This window comes from Marmota monax, unplaced genomic scaffold, assembly GCF_021218885.2.
Source record: "Marmota monax isolate L192 unplaced genomic scaffold, Marmota_monax_Labrador192_F-V1.1 WCK01_AAM20220418_F8-fsc00074, whole genome shotgun sequence".
Lineage (NCBI taxonomy): Eukaryota > Metazoa > Chordata > Mammalia > Rodentia > Sciuridae > Marmota > Marmota monax.
Genome location: NW_026694232.1, coordinates 5467611 through 5490356, shown reverse-complemented (window position 1 = coordinate 5490356; position 22746 = coordinate 5467611). Strand labels below are relative to the sequence as shown.

Sequence of the window (22746 nt, the reverse complement as noted above, 5' to 3'; positions counted from 1 at the left end):
AGAGAGAACATTTGGCCTTTGGTTTTTGGGGATTAGCATGATATTCTCCAGTTCAATCCATTTACTGGCAAATGCCATAATTCCATTCTTCTTTATGGATGAGTAATATTCCATTATATATCCATCCATTCATCTGTTGAAGGGCATCTAGGTTGGTTCCACAGTTTAGCTACTGTGAATTGAGTTGCTTTAAACATTGAAGTGGCTGCATTACTATAGTATGCTGATTTTAAGTCCTTAGAGGGTATATGCCAAGGAGTGGGATAACTGGGTCAAACGGTGGTTCTGTTCCAAGTTTTCTGAGAAATCTTCATACTGCCTTCCAGAGTGATTGCACCAATTTGCAGTTCCATCAGCAATGTAAAAAAAGGTACCTTTTCCCCCACATCCTTGCTAACATTTATTGTTACTTATATTGTTGTTAATTGCCAATCTGATTGGAGTGAGATGAAATCACTGTGTAGTTTTAAATGTATTTCTTTAACTGCTAGAGATGTTGAACATTTTTTCATGTATTCGTTGGCAGATCACATTTCTTCCTTTGTGAAGTGCTTGTTCATTTCCTTTGCCCATTTATTGATTGGATGATGATGATGATGATGATGATGATTATTATTATTATTATTTTGGTGTTAAGTTTTTGACTTCTTTGTATATCCTGGAGATAGATGCTGTATCTGAGATGCAGTTTTCTTTGTTTTAATATGAGAGTTTTCCATGGATAAATTCAGCATTTCCCACATAATAGTTACACTAAAAAGACAGCTTTCCTGTGAAGTACAATTGTCAGGCACTGTAATTCCTATTATAGAATAGTGGAAACAAAAATTCTTCATTTTGAAAAAATGCTCAACATCTCTAGCTGTCAGAGAAATGCAAATCAAAACCACCCTAAGATACCATCTCACTCCAGTAAGATTGGCAGCCATTAGGAAGTCAAACAACAACAAGTGCTGGCGAGGATGTGGGGAAAAGGGTACACTTGTTCATTGCTGGTGGGACTGCAGATTGGTGCAGTCAATTTGGAAAGCAGTATGGAGATTTCTTGGAAAGCTGGGAATGGAGCCACCATTTGACCCAGCTATTCCCCTTCTTGGTCTATTCCCTAAAGACCTAAAAAGAGCATGCTACAGGGACACTGCTACATCGATGTTCATAGCAGCACAGTTCACAATAGCAAGACTGTGGAACCAACCTAGATGCCCTTCAATAGACGAATGGATAAAAAAAATGTGGCATTTATACACAATGGAGTATTACTCTGCATTAAAAAATGACAAAATCATAGAATTTACAGGGAAATGGATGGCATTAGAGCAGATTATGCTAAGTGAAGCTAGCCAATCCCTAAAAAACAAATGCCAAATGTCTTCTTTGATATAAGGAAAGTAACTAAGAACAGAGTAGGGACGAAGAACAGGAGAAGAAGATTAACATTTAACAGGGATGAGAGGTGGGAGGGAAAGGGAGAGAGAAGGTAAATTGCACGGTAATGGAAGGAGACCCTCAGGGTTATACAGTGGAGGGGGTAGAGAGAGAGGAGGGGAGGGGAGGGGAGAGGTGGGGAGGGGGGAGGGTGGATGATGGGAAAGGCAGCGGAGCACAACAGACACTAGTATGGCAATTTGTAAATCAATGGATGTGTAACTGATGTGAATCTGCAATCTGTGTATGGGGTGAAGGTGGGAGTTCATAACCCACTAGAATCAAAGTGTGGAATATGATATGTCAAGAAATTTGTAATGTTTTGAACAACCCACAATAAAAAATTAAAAAAAAAAAAAATTCTTCATTTATTCATAAGTTTACTAAATGTATGGCCATATAAATATATCAGGTCATTAAAATTCAAGTGCGCAAAAAAAATTATTTAAAAAAAATAATTGTAGCCTCAATGTTGCGATCTGTTATTTCTATGGAGAGAAAATTTTAATTTTGTTAATTCCACATACTCATAGTAACTCATCTATGTTACTTCCAAATCTCTTCTGTCCCCAAACCATTTTTAGCTAAAATGTTATCTCTTCAAAATTATCTGCCTCCCCCTTGTTTTTCTGAGGACAGTTTCAAAATTATTTGAGAGTGGGTAGGGTGAGGTGGGGAGGCAGGTGGCCAGGGCAGGTATCTGATTGTCAGATGCAAACACCTCTTGATTTTGGCCTTAAAATTTGGTATCTCCTTTTCCATTGCCTTTGGGTCACTGGTCTGTGTTTTCAGGTCTGTCCGTATTCATTCTGACCTATAGGCTCTTTAACCCTCTACAGCCCTCCTGCAGAAACTTTGAATGGTCTTTAAAGCCATAAATACTAAAAATAAGAACAAGCTGGGAGCACCCCTCTTTATGCCCAAACAGTTTATGCTAGCTTGCTGCCCTCTGTTGGTTTACTGAAAGGAAGCTTCTGAATCTTGGTTCCTTTAACATTCCCAATGAGAACAGAGCTCAGATACCCTCAATCTTTAGATCTTCAAATATATTCTGGAGTTCTATTATTTCTCTCTCCATGACTTTTTAAAAGTTATCTCAGGAACTGTGTGTGTGTATGGTTGTGTATATCCTCAGGCCTTTCTTGGGGATATACACAAATGCCTCTGTATTTGTAGCAGACTGTATTTTATTTACGATTAACCACACAACCCTGTCCCCCACAACCCCAAAAAGGATTATAATCCATGCCTATTGCCATATGATTTACCTATGGAAGAAACAGACTTTCTACTGACTTGAAGTTTGGCCATATGAAAGGCTTTTGCCAGTGGAATGTCATGACACATGGATGAAGCAGCCTAAATGCTTCACAAGTTTCTATGAGCTCTTCTGATCTTTTTGTCTGTCATGAAAATTGTCCAAGTCCCACATAAGGGTTCTTCTTCAGCATGGGACAAGAAGACCCTTGGAGCAGAACCTTGGCTGACCCACAAAATATAATGTACAAGCAAGAAATAAACTTATGCAGCCTTATCATTTTTTTTTTTACAGTAAAAGTGATGAATACATTGTTTGTGGACCATTTCTTTTTCTTTCAGTTCTTTTAAGTCCAGCTATTCCAAACCACAAGCTCTGATTTATGAGACAACTGTTACTGCCATGAGCTTCAAATGCCTATTAAACAAACATTGTGGAATTGCCAGCTTCTTTCTTCTGAGACCGGGAAGGAAATGCAGTAGCTGCCTGAGAATATAAGACCAGGGATAAAGAACATGAATTTTATGTGTGCATGCAGAGCTGGAGGGTGGGGCCCCTCAGTTAACTTTTTCAGATTTTTATCTTGACATGCAAAAATGCATACAACCATGAGATTTAAAACTTGAAAACTCCAAGACATGTATTCTTCCTGCAGTCAGGGATTTTATAGAGCAGATCAACTATCTCTTTAAGTAATTAAAATGTAAGGCAACACATGTTGTGTATCATCAAGGTGTGTAGGGGAAGTGCTATAGGAGCTTATGGAAGAGGCCTGGAAAAATAGGTAGAATTTGAAAATGCAGTAAGAGGGGAGAAAAAACATTTTGTACTCAAAATATAGATCAAGCTAAATCACTGAGGTGGGAAAGTTAGTGGCATGGATGGTACCCTTGAGTAAAGGTAAGGAACTGTGGGAGGCAAGAATGGAAAGGCAAGTGGTGGCCCAGTCATTGTCCTAGTTCAAAAGTGTGGACTGTGAAGTTCTACCACTGGCTAAAGCCATATAGAAAAAGTGCTGCAAAGTGGATTTCAGCTGCATTTATTTATTTTTTAAAGCAATGTGGCCATTTAAAAATCGGACACATAAAGTATATGTACATACACAGTTGGAAAAACAACTCAGTTGATGGATTACTCATCCCAAAGGCCATCATTGTACACTAGCTGTGCATGTTTGCTAAATGGTTATCCTTACTTATAAAATGATTGCTGATTTGTTTCTGGTATTGGATATGGCATGATTCTGCCAAAGAAAAAGCCTTGATTTTTTGCAGAAATTTGCCTAACACTAGAGCACATCTTACTAAGATCTCCTTGGCATTTTAGTGATGAAAACAGCCACACAACAGTGCAATATACTTGATACTATCAAACTGTACTCCTAAAATGGTAAATTTATGTTTAGTTTACCACAGATTAAAAAAAATAATAACCAGCCCATCTTACATGCTGAAAGTACTAAAAATAGTAGCATTTTATAGCTGGAACTCCTCAGCTTATTTAGAATTTTAGAGCTGAAATGTCAACCTCGAAGGTATCGAAGTTGGCAAAGAGAGAGATGCAGTATCCCAGCGTTAGTCAGTCTCTTTCCTGGTTCTTCCTGCCTTGAGGGTGAAGCTCCGTTGGTCAGGAGAAAAAGTCTCCAACAAGTCTTGCTCACTTTAGTGCAGGGGGGAGAGAGGGCAGGTGCGTGGGTTCTTGTGCGACGGGAGGCCACCATGCGGGCAGCTGCGCTCTTCTTCCTCCATCCAGGGGCGGAAGTGCAGAGAGGTGTAGTTTGGCCTTCGTAAAAAAGAGATGAAAGTTGCAAAAGCTCTGCCCAGGCTTCAGCTATGAATCAAATTTCCAGGGTCCATGGTGAACAGCTCTTAGGAGTTGTAGGTAGAGACGGGCAGTGGTGCACCTTTTTTCTGACTCATGCCTTTGTTTCCTGTACGGTCTTAGTGCGAAGCCCCCGAACTTGTGGTTGAAGCACCTGCCCCACGCTCTGGCGGTGGCCAGGGATGCTGAAGCCGCAGTCGTGGTCGTCGCCGCCGCCGCCGCCTTCCGTCGCTGCCGCTGGGCCTGCTCCGTCAGGCACATGCGCAGTTGCGACGCCGACCCGGCGCCCTCAGTCTCCTCCTCCGCCGCCTCCCGGTTCCGCAGTCACTTCCTGCAGCTGTTTCCCTGTGGGTAGGGTTGGACTGACTTTTGACAGTCAGCCTTCAGCTGTGGAGGGGGCTCGGCTGCCGCAAGCGGAGAAAGTTGCTCCGAACAGAGGCGGGGTGGAGCCGGGTCGAGCCGGGCGCGCAGGGCTGGCGGCGGCGGGCGTCCCGGACGGACGCGGCGCCGAGACTGCCGGCGCGTCCCGGGGGTTCCGGTAAGTGCGGGCGACTGGGAGCCTCAGGGCGTTTAGGACGATCCGGGAGCACAGGACTGGAGGTTCCTTTTTCACGCTGTTTTTCCACCTGCCCTCCACGTGACGGTGCCTGGACTGCTCTTATTTATCTGTTTTGAGCATTTCACGTGTACTGTTTGGATCATTTGTGCTTGCAGCTGCCTTGGCCCTTGCACTAGTCCTCACCCGAGGGGAGTCGGGGGATTCCATCTTTCGTGATGGCATCCTTAGGGGATTGAGGGGGGAGGTGTGTGTGTGTGTGTGTGTGTGTGTGTGTTCGTGTGTGTGCATGCACATCTCAGGAATGTGAGGTGTATGTGGGCGATGCTGAGGTATCTGTAGCTTTGATTCACTTGTGTAAACGGTTCCCTAGGATTCGGAACCGACATAGCTGAGACTGGAAAATATTTGCCCGTTTACCAAGGCCTCTTCCCTCCCAGTTTCTTTCGTTCTTTTGGGTCTTGCTTATATGACATATCTTGCCTCTGCTGATCGTTTTTCTGGTTTTCTCGCTTGTATTCTTATTGCTGCGTTCTGATGACCTCTGAGCAATGCTGCCCTGACTTTCCCTCGTTTCCAGAATTCCCAGTGACAGTCTTCCCCAGTTTGTTGAGATATCAGAAACCTGTTTCTGTATTCTGTTCTCTTTCCTCTGTGGATTTCTCCAAATGAGAAAGCGATTGAGTTCAAATCAGTATGTGAAGAGTAGGCCCCAGTCCAATCATGAAAACTCAGTATGTTACAATAATTCATTTTCTTTAAACAGGTATATTGTGGAGCTTTGATTTTAGTGTCCTCTCAAAACCTTTACCAACTAGGACATTAACCACCATAAATCCTTGGTTTATGCTACTGCAAGGATCAAATTGAATGGTTTTTAAGATCTAAGGAATAGCTATTTATATCAGCTTTCAGATTAGTCTCTCTTAAACCAATGCAACAGTCGAACGGATCTGAGTCACATATGTTTTGGGTCTTTATATTCCATCATTTGCGCATTCACCAAAGGCTTGGTTTTATTTTAGATTTGTAGTTTTTGCTAATTTTTGTTTACAAATGCAGTAATACTTCTTTCAATCATCACATAAAGCTCTTTCAGGGGAGTTGATTTTATGTTGATTGTTAAATATAACAGAAGAATTAATTTCGGAATAGCTAGCTACTCTTTAGATAAGATAAAAAATGCAATTGCAGGTAAGTAAGTCTGTGCTTGGCAAGACTATTTTTTTTTTTTTAATTCCACTCCTCTGGAAGGAAGCTTTTTGTATTTTTGTGCCTTGAAGGGCCTTTATTTTGATGGAAACCTGTAGATAACATCGGGGGGAATCACATACTAGAGTTTCCTCCAGTGGGAGTGAGCTTTTATAAAACAAGTCCAGACTTGTCTCAACAATTAGTAGCATTTGATTTTCTGTCTATATTGCTGATTTTCTTTATACGAATGTTTGACACCCTTCTATACCTTTTCTCTTAAGACCCAGCTGCATGTTTATGGCAGCTTAGCATCAGTGTAACTGTACACATTGGCTAGGTAACCTTTAACATAATCAGTTATTATAATTAGGTTGTCAAACTTTAAAAAAGCTGGTCATTGTCTCTTTAGTTTCCCTTTCAAAAATATCCATATCCGTCTTTGCTTTTTGAATGTCTTTGCTTTTTGAATGTCTTTGCTTGATTTTTAATCGAGAGAAATAGTACCATTATAGAGAACCTGATGTTTTAGACATTTTAAATCTGTATTGCTTTTTTGTTTATGTTCCTGGAGATATGGGAAGCATACTCCTGCTTGTGAGTCAAATGATAGTATCACTTTTCTAAGTTATGATTAATAAGAAGTATTATTAGATTATATGATTTTTGCATTTTGTCCTTTACCACATTAGTTCCCACTTATAGTGATTTCTTCTCCTGCCCCCAGACCTTGAATTTAGTATAAAAGTTGTTACTTAATTACAATTTCTCTTTGATATATATTTATTGAATTTGATAAGACATCCTCTTTTAACTTTTCGAAACTTGATTCATTTTAGAACATCTATACTGCCATACATATACATTTCATCCTGATGGAAAATTCCAGCAGCTAAAAATAGGTATATTCTATTGACCAAGAAAAGAGGTGTTAATAGTATTGAGAGTGGAGGGAATTGTAGATTTTGAAATAAGGATTCTAATTTGGGTTAATTAGAATCTTGGGAACTCAAAAGGGTGTACCCATGATTCATTTTGAGATAGTCAGAATTAAGATACCATCTGGGTGGGAGGCAGGAAAAGTCATGGATAAAGAATGAAGAGAAAGTGGACCATTTTGGGTCTTTTCTAAGGAAAATAGAGATTATCAGTTATTTTGTAAAATAGGCGAAAGAAATTGTCTGAAGACTAAGAAACTGGAATTATGATAGAGCTTATTTTAGTGTGATTCATTATTCCATTGGACATTTACCAATGTGGCTACCTTGTTTTCTGCACATAGTTTACCTCTTGAAGGAGGTATATATGAGATGGTATCATCAACTATAGGTAGCAGTCTGAGGGGTGACTGATGTGGCCTGGAGAAGGCAGGCCTGGCTATGAGGGACAATCCTTTGAGTAGTAACTTGCTAATTATTTCCCTTGGAGAAACACAGGACCACCGATGCCAAATCATCCTTTTATTACACAAAACCACAGATCTCTTGATTTTTAAGTATTGACAACTAATTCAATTTTAAAAATGAAAGCAAAACAAAACACGGTATTCCAAATAGCACATCTGTGGCTCTATGTGGCCCACAGGCTGTTTGTTTCAACCTCTGCTCTAAGGAATCATTAGCTCAACTAAATAAATATTGCTAGTTGAATACTTTCTTTTTCTTTTTTGGTGCTGGGGATTCAACTCAAGGGCACTTAACAACATCCCCAGCACTTTTTATTTTTTATTTTGAGACAAGGTCTTGCTAAGTTGCTTAGGGCTTTGGTAAGTTGCTGAGGCTGGCTTTGAACTTGTGATCCTCCTGCCTCAGCCTCCCAAGTTGCTGGGATTACAGGCATGTGCCATTGAGCCTGGCTAGCAGGCATACTTTCCATTTATTACTGTCACATTTTAATTCTGAGTTATTCCTACAGCTGCTTGGTATTTGAGCTAGTTGTGGAAGTGCTTTAAGGATTCTCAGAAGTGATACTCTTTTTTCTTTTTTTTTTTTAGTCTTGCCATCATTTAGATGGAAAAGAGATATTTTACAAGATCTTAGCCATTTTTTTTTCTTTTTGTCTATGCATAATTGTCATCCAGAGTGCTTAAGTATGCCTGAGGGAAGGGGTCTGGATGAGGTGACCTTTGATGTCCATTTCAGCCATGTGATTTTTAGATTTAATTAGCTATGGATGCAATGCTATTAATGTTCACAGACTAGAGGGATGGACAGCAGTTGGAGCTGTTTCAAGGAAAATAAAGCCAAATCTATAGAACCATTCTCAGTGGAAGAGCTTCGTGTTAATGTGAATGAACTAGCAGGGAAAGTTTGCTAGATGAAACAAAAGGAAAGAGGTCCCAAAGATGGTTTTGGAAAAGTAGGGGAAAGAATCAGATGATGATGTCATTTATATATCTTGTTGCTAAGGTCTCATTTTTAACTGTTTTTTGTTTGTGTTTGCTGTTGATTTAGATTTGAAGACTCAACTTCTTATCGCCTATTGGATTATGCCCACAGCTTTCCTACCCAATGATCCTCTTGCAACAGGCCGGGCTTCCTCCACCTAAGCGACCTTCATCCTCTCCTCCTATGTCAGTGGCCACCAGGTCTACAGGAACCTTGCAGCTTCCACCACAGAAGCCTTTTGGGCAAGAGGCATCCTTGCCTCTGGCTGGGGAAGAAGAATTACCTAAGGGAGGGGAGCAAGACTCTGCCCTGGAGGAGCTATGTAAGCCCCTGTACTGTAAACTCTGTAATGTCACCCTGAATTCAGCACAGCAAGCTCAGGCTCATTATCAGGTAAGGGAAACTCAGGTATTCAGGCTCTGCCTATTTAAGCACTTGCTTTTCCACATAAGACTGACTATGGAAAATCATGAAAGCTTAGAGAACAACTAAGTGTTTATTTGTTTGACTAACAATAATAATGTTCCTATATAAACATAAGTATCATTTTTCATACAGTGATTCTCAACTGCTTACACTAAGTGGCATTTGGTAGTTGACAAGTCTTTGTGAGCAAATGTAAACCTTTATGCTGATGTTTGAACTTGTGGTTCTAAGGACAACATGATGTGCCAAATTCAATTCAGTGGAAAATCATTTAGACGCTAATTCAGTTTGCATCAGTTGAGGTACTCTTTCCATATTATTCTCTTGCTTTCCGTTTTTGACTTCAGCTCTTCCTGTATAACCCTAAAGAAAACACAGATGTCTTTGTAGTGAGAATAAAATGACATTGGAGTATTGAGCTCTGTTCATTCTCATTAGTGTAAACTGCTTTAAGATTTAAAGCTTTTACCTCAATGTAGAATGGAGAGTGGATTTTAAAGGGTACCATTCCCTAAGAGCAAATGTGAGATTAAATTTTTACTAGAAAGAGAGGATATAGTATTTATTTTTATTCTAGGTTGTTGACTGTATGAAATTATATAATCTCTTTTTCTGGAAAAAAGTGAAGTGGGCACTAATCTAGGCCAAACCCCACTGAGTGGAGATTATCTTCTGGGCCATCATTGATTTGACTATCTGTTTTCTCCATGAATGTCTCTAGCAGTCAGACAGCTTGGTAGAAAGCTGACTGTGACAAAGGTATTTCTTCTACTCTGATAGTATAACTTTCCCTGGTTTGATTTTTTTGTTTGCTGTGTAAATCTTTTGTTTTGATCCCAATGCCTGGACAATTGTTTCACTTTGTAATTGTGCACCAGAAGTATTCTGATGGTGAATTGTTTTCTGGGGATTTAGGAGAAGGCATGATATGTAGCTTCCCTGGAGCTCCAATTGTTTTGCCCTTAGTGGCAGAGTTGAGTTGATTCTCTCTCTCTAATCTTGGCCTTGTCATCCTTGGTTCATAAAGGCCTCCTCTGGTCTTTTTTTTTTTTTTTTTTTCTTTTTTTACATTTTCTTTTCCTCCATTTCTGTCTTACTCCCTTGGTGTATCACTCCCTGACACAATGGGTTTGATATAGGGTCTTTCTTTGTCTGTCAAGGAATCTGTTAGGACGACTAATCACAAATTCAAAATTCCACGTTAACTTTCTTCTTCATTTATTTGTGTGGGATGTTCAGTTTTATAACCTGAGGCTCATTGTGAAAAATCAAGCCTGAATTCTAACGTTTTGGGTTTTGGTTATATAAAGCCCTTATTAAATCATTAATGGGAACTAATCATTAATGTGTCATACACATAATTGCCTTTTAAGAAAGAGTAGTTTATTTTGATGAAGGAAAACTCTTGGGCAATATGTAATTTTGTATGCACATACCTCTTATCCTTTTTCTCCAGCATAATTTTTTGATTCTATAGACAGTGATGGATGCTCTGGGTTATGCATAGAAAGAATTCAGCTTAATGCAAGATTATTGGATTATAAAGCTTAAACTAGATAAGAAACAGCTTTTTTTTTAAATGTACATTTTTGTGTGTGTTTGCTCTAAGTTTTTTATTTTACAAGATATGTAATTACACTTAATTTTATTTCCCTCAGTTATGCAGTGAGTAAAAAATTAGAAAATAAGGGAAGAAGAATTTGACAGATTCAATAATCAGAATTTTTAAGTGGAAAAGTTAGAGGGGCAGGATGGCTTGTCAGAAGGGACAATTCAATTAGCCAAACAGTAGGTTAAAAATAAAAGCAAAAAGGAGAGACAAGTGAATTTTAAAGGAGAAGGTTTTTGTTTTGTTTTTAAACAGAGAAATCAGGGTGGAGAAGTTTATGTATAAAAGTACAAAGCAATTTCATTAGAGTAACATGGAAGAAAGCTAATGCTAGAAGTGAAATCTAGATTTGCATTTAATGGAATTGGTCAGGATGAAGGAGTATGGATCCTAGAGTAGATGAGAATCAAAGGACCAGAGCTTGAGCATAACCTGGAGGTGGGCTAACCAACAGGAAGGAGGACATGGAAGGTGAGCCTGGGGGGGCATATCAAGGATTGCATTAGTAGACGGTGACAACAACTGTAAGACCTATGAGTAAGTCTTAGCAAGCATTAGGAATAGGCAGAGTGACAATGATTACAGAATAACAGAACAGGGTGGTTTAGGATTAAATGAGATAATGGACATAAAATTTTATTTGAAAGCTAAAAAATCTACATTGTAATTTTAATACAGAATGGATCATAAATCCATTATTTAGTTATGTACAAGATAAAAGTGGTCACTGTCAATCTGTTTATGAGCCAGAAACACCTTCATGTAAAGTGATGAAACACTGTGATTATATTACTGAAAACTTTTTAGTTAATAACATTATTGAAATCCCAAAGTTTCAAATTTCCATGGGTATTGTAAACAACTGGTGTTTCCGTATTCCATTCCCATAATCTGGGGCACACTGTGGAAACTCCTCCATAAATACTTCCCTTTAAGCTTACTACCATTTCCCCCTGACATCCCTATGTCTCAGCCTGCTGCTACCTTATCAATGAGCTGGATATATCCTCACACATATAGTTTTATTCCCAGAACTTTTACAATATGGTCAGGCTTCAGAACATCTTCAACTGTTGTTTTATTTTTTAATGAGATTATCTAATTTTGCAGTCTCAAAATCATGGCTTTCATTATAATTTAATTTAAAGTCAAATTTTTTGGAGGAGAAACATGTCTTCATTTTATTAAAATCTGTCTGTATGCTTCAGGTACTTAGGGCAAGCCTGGCATGGAATAATATAACACTGTTTCATTAGCATAAATACCCAGGGGAAGAGCTGCTTTAAGATGGAAGGTTATTAACAGAAATAAAAAAGCAAAAAGCATGGACAAAGTTTCCTCAGGCATCCACAGTTGAAAGGCAGACACTGTTTGTCTGCTAATTTGCATGTCCATATGAAAAATAAGTAGTTACTCAAAGTGCATTTCTAAATTTTGTCATAAACATACATTTCTCAACAAAGCCCATCATTATGTACAACTACAATGCACCAATAAAAAAATGTGGAAAGAGGGCTGGGGTTGTGGCTCAGTGGTAGAGCGCTCGCTTGGCACACATGAGGCACTGGGTTCCATCCTTAGCACCATATAAAAATGAAATAAAGGTATTGTGTCCACCTACAACTAAAAAATATATTTAAAAAATGTGGAAAGAGAAAAACCCCATACATTTCTATATATAAGACCTAGTATCAGATAACAACCTGTTGAACTATCTAGATTCATTAGTAAGAGAGACAGGACACAGGTTAAAAAAAGTAGTTGTAGAATTATGATGCTGAATGTAGTGGTCTTAATTCATAATGTAAAGAATACAATTTTACCCCAAATTTAAAGTGTTGATTTAGGCACATACATTGTAACAGAGATTCCCCAGTTTGGATGGAATAATCAGTAACTCTAATCTCAGCTGATTTTGATGTTTTCAAAATTCTCCCTTACAATGAGCAAGGGGAGGATGAATGGAGTGGGGGCAGGGGTGCTTAGGGGAGGTAAAAGGAGGGAGGAACAGGGACTGAAATGGAGTAGGTCAGATTTCATGCATGTATGATTTTATTGGGATGAACCCAGCTACTGTGTGTGTGTGTGTATGTGTGTGTGTGTGTGTGTGTGTGTATAATGCTCTAATTAAAAAAAGGAAATAAGGAAAAAAGTTATAAGAATTATAAAAAAAAACTTCCCCCCATCCAAAGGAACTTGCAGTGGAATGAGAATTATCATAATGTACTTCAGATTTGTTGTTTACAAAGCACAAGCGGCATATATGCTTTGAAATCTGACAGATTTGGGCTGCAATCTGGGCTCAGCTAGTTTAGGCAAGATATTTAATCTCTATTCATGTCTATAAAGTAGGGGTGATTGTATTTCCCTTGCAGGGTTGTGAGAATTGTGTACTTTATATTAATAAATACTGGCTGATTAAAAGAGATACCTCTTGTTTAGAGTGTTTTGGTCTGAAAGGAACTAAAATTCATTTCATCTTGTAGCTTTAGAAGGACGTAAAAGAAGGCACACAGCTCTCTTAACTGTTGTTACTACCTTGATAGGAACTTCCTGTAGGACCTTGTATCAACCAGTAAAACCTGGCCTCCTTGGTCGTCCTCCAGAGATACTCCTCTGGAGCCAGATACCAGGTTACCTTAAAAAAATAATGGAACCAACAGATGAGGTAACATAAAATGACTCTCAAATGTAAAAGGACTTTCATCCAGACCAGCGGCCTCTCCACTTAGTCTGTTTACTTTGTTTTGTTGAAGTACATTTCCACATTACTTAAAGGAAGACTCCATATAAATGTACATTGCAACATACCTCTCTCCCTTAAATAAAATGAGGGAGTAATAGGAAGTAAATTTTTCTGAACACTTATATTTCCGACGGTAAGTCCTTGTCGGTTCTATTGTATTGCTGTCGCAATGACGGGTTCTGTAAGCTCGCCCAGCCCTGGCTGAGTTCATGTTAGGGATTGAAGCGCTGCGGTTCCACCCCCCCGCCCACCTGTTGGAGCTTAGCAGCTTTCTACCTCATCTTCAGAGTCTACCCCATCTCCTTTCTTTTTATTTCAGAAGAATAGTGTTATAGTTTGGATGTCAGTCCTCCCCCAGAAGCTCACCTGTGCAAGGTTTAGAGAAGAAATGATTGAATTTCAAAAGCCTTGACTCAATCAGTGAATTAATCACCGGATGGGATTAATCTAGTGGTAATTGAAGGCAGGTGGGGTGTGGCTGGAGGAGGTGGAACATTGGGGGCGTGGCTTTGGGGCTATACATTTGTATCTAGCAAGCGGAGGTCTCTCTCTACTTTCTGGTCATCTTGTGAGCTGCTTCCCTCTGCACATTCTTCCGCTATATTGTTCTGCTTCACCTGGAGACTTGAGGAATAAAGCCAGTTGTCTGTGGATCGAGACTTCTGAAACCGTGAGCCCTCAAATAAACTTTTCCTTCTCTACAGTTGTTCTGGTTGGGTCCTTGTAGTCACAGCAGCGAAAAAGCCGACTAAAACAAATAGATATCCCTTCTTTTGTCCATGTTTAATTTCTTATGCTGCCCTCTCAATTTCGTCACCTCTTTCACCGCATTGAAATCAAAATCATGTCCAAGTCTCTTCCATGTAAATTAAAATGGCAATGGCGACTTTTCCTTTACTTGTAATCCCTCCTGTTATAACCTTTCCCTCTTCTCTTTTTTCCTTAAAGTTTGGTCACATGTAATTGTTCTTTTCCGGTCTTTATTTCTGATTCCCTAGCACACTATCCTCTAGTGTGCATTACAATATGCCCCAAGTGGTCTGAAGTCATCTGTGGTCCTATAGGCCAAAATCTAGCAGTTTTTCACCTCTTGACAATTTTCTCCTTAACAAAATTTTTAAAAAGTGTTTCTACTCAAAATAATGTCTGTGGAACCAAGAGTTTATAATGAAAAGCAGTAATTACCTCTTTTCCTTTCTCCACACATTCCTTATCCTTTTCTTTCTTTTTCATTATTCTGTTCTTCCTTCCGCCTCCCAACTTGGGTTGGCTCTGGTTTCACTTTGACGTTATGAAGATTGATCACATTTTGTCTAGTCTACAATCAAATTAAGTTTTCCATGTTCTTTTGGCAGGTTGGTTCCAGTTGTTAAAAACTGACAATTAAATTTTGCATTATTCTGAGTAGGGAAATATTGTTCACTGCAAAGCTGTTTTCTTCCCTGCTTTTCTAGTTGCATGATGCCATGGTATTCAAAAGAGATGTCAGGCACTCAGTCTCAGGGGACATCTCGCGACAAGGGAGGTAGAGACAACCAAGTCTATTTCTTTAAATAACCCAATAGGAGACAGTAAAACCAGAGGATCTTGCACTCCATAGTACTCAGCCAGTGAGGAACCAGGGGAGGATCTTGAGCTCTAGGGGATAAGAGGTGTTGTACCCTGTGTGTGCCTGACCACCCACCAGGCATCAGATCTTGCAAGACCGTCATTAAAGTCAAGCCTTGCTTTTATGCTGTAAAAAAAAAAAAAAAAAAAACAAAAAAAACAAAAGAGATGTCAAATGTGTAACTGTTTTTGGAATGTCACAGTTGCTTAAAGTCATATTAGTTTAATTCGTATGTGAACTATAACTTTGCAAAAGCTGTTTTTCCTTGAGCTTCTGGCACTTTTTTGAAAAATAGCAAGAAGATCTTATGCTTTTCTTTTTTTTTTTAAGTAATAACTTCTTTAACTTTTTAATCGTTTACAACCCATTGATTTCCTGTTCTAATTTGGACTAGTTTTTCTATATTTTCTATATTTGAATCCTGATTCATTGTGTAGCTTTTTGTATTCCTAGAGTTTTTAGTTGTTTTACTTCTCTTTTTTTATTTGTTTTACTCTTTTAGTTGTTTTACTTCTTTCCACTTTTTTCTTGCGTTTTCATATACTCTTTTTTCTGCCCCCCCACACCTCATAATTCCCAATCATGATCTCTTTTGCATGGAATCTCCCTTTATCCTAGTTGCCTCTGTTTTCTTGCTCCCATTTTTCAGTGGGTAGTGCTGTGGGTTTGCTACATACACAGTTGTCAATTTTGTACATTCCTTCATTGCTCTTTGGAATGGGTCACTATTTTCTCATTATACTTCTTTTATTGTTTGTCTTTTTAATTGTGTTTTGTTGGAGTGCATCTTCACATGACTTAAAGGAAGAAAGAATAAATATAAATGTATATTGCAACATATATCTCCCGTAAATAAAATGGAGGAGGAATGCAAAGTAGATTTTTTCTGAAATCTTATATTTCTAAAAAAAGTTTGTGTTATGCCTTTGTATTTGACAGTTTAGTTCTAGATTAACAATTATTTTTCCTCTTAAAGGCAACTCCATTTGTGTGTGTTTGTATTTTAATTATCTAATTTTGCTGAGGGAAATCTTATTCTGATTCTTATTCTTTTTTTTTGAAGGAGGTAAAGGGGATTGAATCCAGGGGTGCTCTACCATTGAGCCACATCCAGCCCTTTTTATTTTTTATTTTGAGACAGGGCCTCACTAAATTGCCAAGGTTGGCCTCAAGCTTATGATCCTCCTGCCTCACCTCAGCCTCCCCAGTAGGTGGAATTACAGGTGTGTGCTATTGTGCCTGGCCTGATTTATTCTTTTATAGGTGACCTGCTTTAGTTTTGTGTCCTTTTTTGTTTGTTTGTTTGTTGTTTTTGGTTTGTTTTTCAGTAAGCTTTTAGTCTCTTTTATCCCTGGAATCTGAAATTTCACATTGATGGATGTGTCTAGGTCCTTTTTCACTTCTGTTCAGGTCTAGTAGAAACTTTCAGTTTATATACTCCTGATTCTTTGAGCTCTGGGGACTTTTGTTTGATGATATATCTTAGCTAATGTCCTCTTTCAATTTTTTTTTCTTTCTCTTTCTGGAAATCTTACTATCTCTAGACCTGTTGGATTTTTCCTCCTCTCCAGCTTACTGAAGAATAATTGATGGATTTATTTATTTTTATCTAGTAGACTTTTTTATCCATGGGGGATATATTCCAAGACCCCTAACAGATTCCTGAAATATATACCAAACCCTTTATATGCTGTGCTTTTTTTCATATGCATACATACACAAATTAAATGACTTTTCCATCTTTACTAAGCCCTTATGCACTGTGGCTGCAACTTTTGCAGTTTGAATGTGACAGCAACACTAGCATGCATTTCTTTTCCCTCCACAATTTCATGGGTGAATTTGTCATTGCCATAGACATTAGCAACCTCAGTGTATGATTTTTTTTCCTCCTCTGAGAACTTTCACTTTAACTTATCACTTAAAGAAAGTACTTTACAGTTTCTCTTTGGCATTTCTGAATCATCAATACCACTAGGTTTGCCATTGGGGTCCATTATTAAGTAATATAAAAGATACTTTTTGCAATGAAGTGACAGTTGATAACCTGTACAATGTCTTCTAAATGACTAAAGGGTGGTGGCATAATCATGGATATTCTGGATAAAGGGATGATGATTCACAACCAGAACAGGATGAAGCAGTATGGCATGAGATTTTACCACACTACTCAGAATGTTGCACAATTCAAAACGTATGTATTTTTATTTCAGGAATTTTCCATTCACTATATATTGAGGTAGAACCATGGGTAACTGAGATTGTAGAAAGCAAAACTAAGGCATAGGGGGACTACTCTGTTGTTTGTCTCTTCTCTTTTTAGTTACTATGTTGTTTATTTTAATTTGATGTGTTTTTGACTTCTAATTCTATATTGAATTTTTAAATTTTGACAATCATGTCTTTAATTTTTGAGGCTCTCTTGATTTCTTAATATTTCTTTTTTCCTTAGGATATTAAGGGCATGAAACTCATGACTTTGGGGTCAGACTAGCATTGACTTTGTAGTCTTAACTACCTGTTAGATGTATAATGTTGGAAATATTTCTTAACCTGTTTCTGCCTATCGAAGATGATGATTTTGACAATGATGATGATACTATTCATATCTGAAAGTCAAATGCATAATGCATTTTAAAAACAGTTCTTATACCTGAGGTAGTCCTTAATACTGTTGAATGGTCCTAGGAGGCAATAGAGCATGGTGGCATGTATTCCAGAACCAGATTGTCCCCCACTGTACCATTTATTTGTGGCTTTGGGTAATTTTTATCTAGCTTTTTAGTTTGAATTATTGTAGACTTACAAAACAGTTCAAAAAATAGCACAAAGTCCAAAAATTTCTGTTTGCACATCATTCTGATTCCCCAAATATTAATACTTTGCATAACTACAGTAAAATTATTGAAGTCAGGAAATTAATGCAATAATATTATCTAATCTAAAAGCTATTTATATCTTCCCAGTTGTCTACTAATGATCTCTTTGGTTCCAATAACCAATCTATAATGAAATTTTGTATGTCATTTTCATGTTTCCTTTAATTTGGACAGGTCCTTGATTTTTCTTTTCTTTTTTTAAAATTTTATCACTTTTTAAAAATTTGTAATTTTTAGTTATGCATGACAGCTGAATGTATTTTGACATCATAAATCTTCATTTTTTTTTTTTTTTTTGATCTTACAGTTTTTGGAAAGTTGTTTTGTAGAATGTCTCAAACCTGGCCTTGATTAAATTCAGGTTATATATTTTTTGGCAAAAATACTACAGAAATACTATTGTGTTCTTTCTAGTGCATCACATCAGGAAGAACCTGAGGTAAATATGTTGCCATACTGGTGTTACTAACTTTGACCACCCGACTAAAGTGTTACCCGCAAGAGGTCTCCTTTTTAAAGTTACTGTTTGCTTTTTGTTTTGAATAAGTATCATGTGGAGTGATACTTTGAGTCTATGGGAACATTTTATTTCTTTGTTTTATATCCACAATCTGTTTTTTGCCTTTTTCTTTCTGGTACTGAGAATTGAATGAAGAGGTTTTTTTTTTTTTTACCCCCGAGCTACACCCACAGCCCTTTTTATTTTTTAATTTTGAGACAGAGTCTAGCTAAGTTCTGAGGCTGAGCTCTAACTTGAAATCTTCCTGCCTCAGCCTCCTGAGTCACTGGGATTACAGATATGTGCCACTATGCCTAGCAGTATTTTATTTCTTACCATATTTTTGCTCAGAGATGATTCTTTTTTTTAAATCTAATTTTTAATTAATTATATTTTGGTACTGAGTATTCAACCTAGGGGTGCTTAACCACTGAGCAACACCCCCAATCTTTAAAAAAAATATTAAAAAAGTTTTGAGATAGGGTCTCAACTAAGTTGCTTAGAGCCTCCCTAAATTGCAAAGGTTAGTCTTAAATTTGCCATCACCTGCCTCAGCCTTCCGAGTATCTGGGATTACAGGTGTGCACCACCATGCCTAGCTCAGTGATGATTCTTATTACAGTGGTGTTTGCCAAATGGTGATTTTTCTGTTTTGATCTTTCCACCCTCATTTATTTGTTTGAATTTTATTTTAAGAAAGAATTTTTTCCTTTTTAACATTCATTTGTTTATATCATCATAGATGCCTGGATTTTTATTTTATTCTAGGGATAATATATTCTATTACTGTTATTGTTTATTTTGATGCAATAGAGTGCCCCAGGTTTTACCAGTGTGAGTCCCTGCAGGCTGATGTTTCTGTGTCCTTGACATGTTTCCATAATTTTTTGCATACTTCCTTAATTTCTAGCAATACAAAACATTTGGGGATCTTCTTGTGCTTTCCCCTATCAGCCATTTCTTAAGTAGAAATGGAGAATGAATGATATTTAGAAACTCAAATCTAAGTGTTGTTTCCTTTGGTACTGGAAGATCATCATTTCTAGATCTTCTCAGTGAACAGAGCTAGTAAATATATGTCTTTACATCTACATCTATCTATGTGTACCTGTATTTAAAATAGATTTCAGATGGACACTTCCAATTTCAGTACAAAACAACAGTATATTCATTTTAGCATTCCATCTTTTCTTATGTGTAAGTACTTTGATAGTGAGAGATCTCAGTTTTCATTATTCACAAAATACATGCTTCCTCATATACATTCAATGCACATGAAGTAGTTTGGCAGTCAATAATCCATACCCCTGAGAAAAGCAAATAATACTAGCCAGAGCATAGCATTATATATTGTTCTTTTTGTTTTTATCACTACAATGTGCAGTCAAATCTTGTTTTCTAAAGTTCTTAGTTTACAAAGGTTGGGATTGCCAGGGTTCTTCCTTGTAGTTAGTATTTTTTGTTTGGTGTTTAATAAGTGTCTTGTGGGAAGATACTTTAAGACTATATGAAAATGTTCATGGTATTTTTTTCTCTGCTCCTTCAGTGTGCTTGTTAGTCATTCTGTTCATGTAGTTAGGATTGTTTGCTTTTGTCTGTTTCACATTGTGTTCCACTGTCCTCCTTGATTTGATTCTTTTTTTAAACTCTGTAAAATAGTAATACAGTTCTATAGTTCAAAACTATATTAAAAAATGTATTCTTAGCTAAGCACAGTGGCACATGCTTGTAATCCCAACAGCTTGGGAGGCTGGAACAGGAGAATTGCAACCAGCCTGGGCAACTTAGCAAGACCCCGTCTCAAAATGAAAAAATAAAAAGGGCTAGGGATGTGTCTCAGTAACAGAGAGCCCCTAGGTTCAGTCCCCAGTCCCTCAAAAAGAAAAAAAAGTTCACTCAGAGACGTGTCATACCCGACCATCCCTTGCAGTCCATTCTTTTTTTTTTTTAATTCAAATACTCGTTTTTTAAAAAAAATTTGATTTTATTTTTTAACTACATGACAGCGGAATGCATTACAATTCTTATTACATATATAGAGCATAATTTTTCATATCTCTGTATATAAAGTATGTTCACACCAATTCATGTCTTCATACATGTGTACTTTGGATAATGATGTCCATCACATTCCACCATTATTGCTAACCCCCTGCCCCCTCCCTTCCCCTTCTACCCCTCTGCCCTATCTAGAGTTTTTCTATTCTTCCCATACTCCCTTTCCCTACCCCACTATGAGTATGTCTATTCACCTCACAGATTAAGAAGAAACTTTTTAGATTGATTCCATCCCATTTATTGATTCTTGGTTTTAATTCTCCTTGCAGTCCATTCTTAATCCCCTAATATTTGTGTTTAAAAATCACTTTTCTCTCTTACATAAGTGGGATTTTTTTCTATATATACCAGCCTATACTTGTTTCTACTCACAGTTCCTATACATTCCTTAAAAACTCCATATAACTTTTTAAAATTTTTATTGATTCTTTTTAGTTACATATGACAGTAGAATCATCTTGACATAATTATACAAGCATGGAATATAACTTGTTCTAATTCAGACCCCAGTACCTCTCCTTTCACTTCTCTCTCCCCACCTCTGCTCTCTTCTCTCTATTGATCTTTCTGCCATTTACCCATAGTTTTTTTTTAATTAATTTCTTGTGGATGTACACAATGGTGAGATTCATTGTGGTATGTATGTTTATATAAGTATGTAGGAAAAGTTATGTCACATTCATTCCCCTGTCTTTCCGTATAACTTTTTATCTCTCACCACTCCACAGAAATGATACTAAGGCCAATTTTGACCTTTGTCTTTTCAAATCAAAATAGTAATTTGTTCTGATTTTCCTCAGCACTGGTGAATCACTTTTTTTTTATTATTGTTTTTAAATTTTTTTGTGTGTGAGAGAACATTTATATTTGCCATCTTGCTTGAGGAGTACCAATTATTCATTCAGTTGAAGTCCCCATATATCTCTTCCTAGTTGTGTCATCTCCCATGCCCCTATATGTAGTTGCAATGCTGAATTGATATTATTGTTCCCATAGTTTAAATTTTTTTTATACATTAGCTACAAAAATGTGTTTGACTATTTAATGTGTAGTGTTATTTTTCATGTTTTAAAATCCCATATTAAAATTATTTGTACATCTTTTTTTGTAACTTGCTAGTTTTAGTAATCATTTTGTTATGACAATCATTTATGTTGCCATGCACGCTCCTTGTGTGCCACTATACTGATCCATTTCACAAATAGACTGTAATTTAGCCATTATCCTGTGCATAGCCATTTAAATTATTTCTGTTGTTACAAACAATTCTAGACACATTCTCACAGTTGTCTCCCTGTGCATGTTTCTCTTTGGCAATGCCTACAAGTAAGTTCTTCCTTGGTTATAATGTATCGAACTAGATAGTTTTCTTCCCAAACAGGCTAGCTTGTTGTAGGCTTCCATAATGCCCTCTTGCCAAATGTTCATCTTTAGTTGTATGCTGGGCATTCTCAGTTTCATTTTTTTGATGCTTATTCTTTCTCATACTCTACATGGTAGAGTTTTGTCCTTTGTACTCTTTATCTCAAAATTGACCGTTAATCTCTATTTGATCTGTGTAGGTGATTTTTTCTCTTCCATTTACATGATTTTAAATACTATGTGTATCAGTAGCTCCTCCAGTTCTATCCCTAGCGTGACCTCACTCCTGAACACTAGGTTGGGCTCTTTGGACAATGAGAATCATTTCTGACTTAACTTTGCCCAATGGTCATCTGAATACCCAGATCTTCTCCACACAACTGGAGGCTTCTCATTCTTTAGTGTTTTGCTCATGTGTCTCTACAGAAAAGCCAAATATCTTTCAACCCTACCCTCCTCTGCTGTTTTTCTGTAACATCATCCTGTTTTATTTTCTGCAGAGCCATTGTCAGTCACATCATGTTTTGTTTATGTATATGTAATCTGTTTTCATTCTTGGGAAAAGTTTCCTGTGGGCAGGGACTTTGTGTTTACCATTTTATCTCCATTTCTTAGGACAGTGACCAGCACATAGGGAGAAATCAGTAACTATTTAACTCTATTGTCCTTCTCCAAATCTGTGGAATCAAATTCCTACCAGTTTTAGAAGATTCTGCAAACTGCTTTAGCCTTAACTTCCTCAGTGCTAACCAACCTGGTGCACAACATCCAGATATCCTGTGATGGATATTTTAGTCTCAGTGTGTTGACCCAGACTATCTTCTTTTCAATACTAATTTGTCTTAGTCCATTTTTCTAGTGCAATCACAAAATACTTGAGGCTGGGTAATTTATAAAAGAAAGAGGTGCTAGCATCTGTT

General features: G+C 37.4%; 1 protein-coding gene and 1 long non-coding RNA gene across 4 annotated transcripts in view; one reads left to right on the top strand and one right to left on the bottom strand.

Annotated features, from left to right (window-relative positions):
• Nucleotides 1-2946: 2946 nt before the first annotated feature.
• Nucleotides 2947-5035, bottom strand: LOC124108386 (uncharacterized). Its single transcript, XR_006856668.1, has 2 exons — nt 4211-5035; nt 2947-3169 (listed from the first exon to the last, which is right to left on the bottom strand). It is a non-coding gene; the product is annotated as an uncharacterized LOC124108386 (long non-coding RNA).
• Nucleotides 4808-22746, top strand: part of Zmat3 (zinc finger matrin-type 3) — a 34017-nt gene continuing 16078 nt past the window's right edge. For 2 of the 3 annotated variants that reach the window (XM_046466870.2, XM_046466868.2), the window contains exons 1-2: nt 4808-5042; nt 8705-9031. In XM_046466870.2, coding sequence (XP_046322826.1) covers nt 8762-9031 — 270 coding nt within the window. In that variant the 5' untranslated portion in view covers nt 4808-5042; nt 8705-8761. The other variant, XM_046466869.2, reaches the window with a different exon arrangement.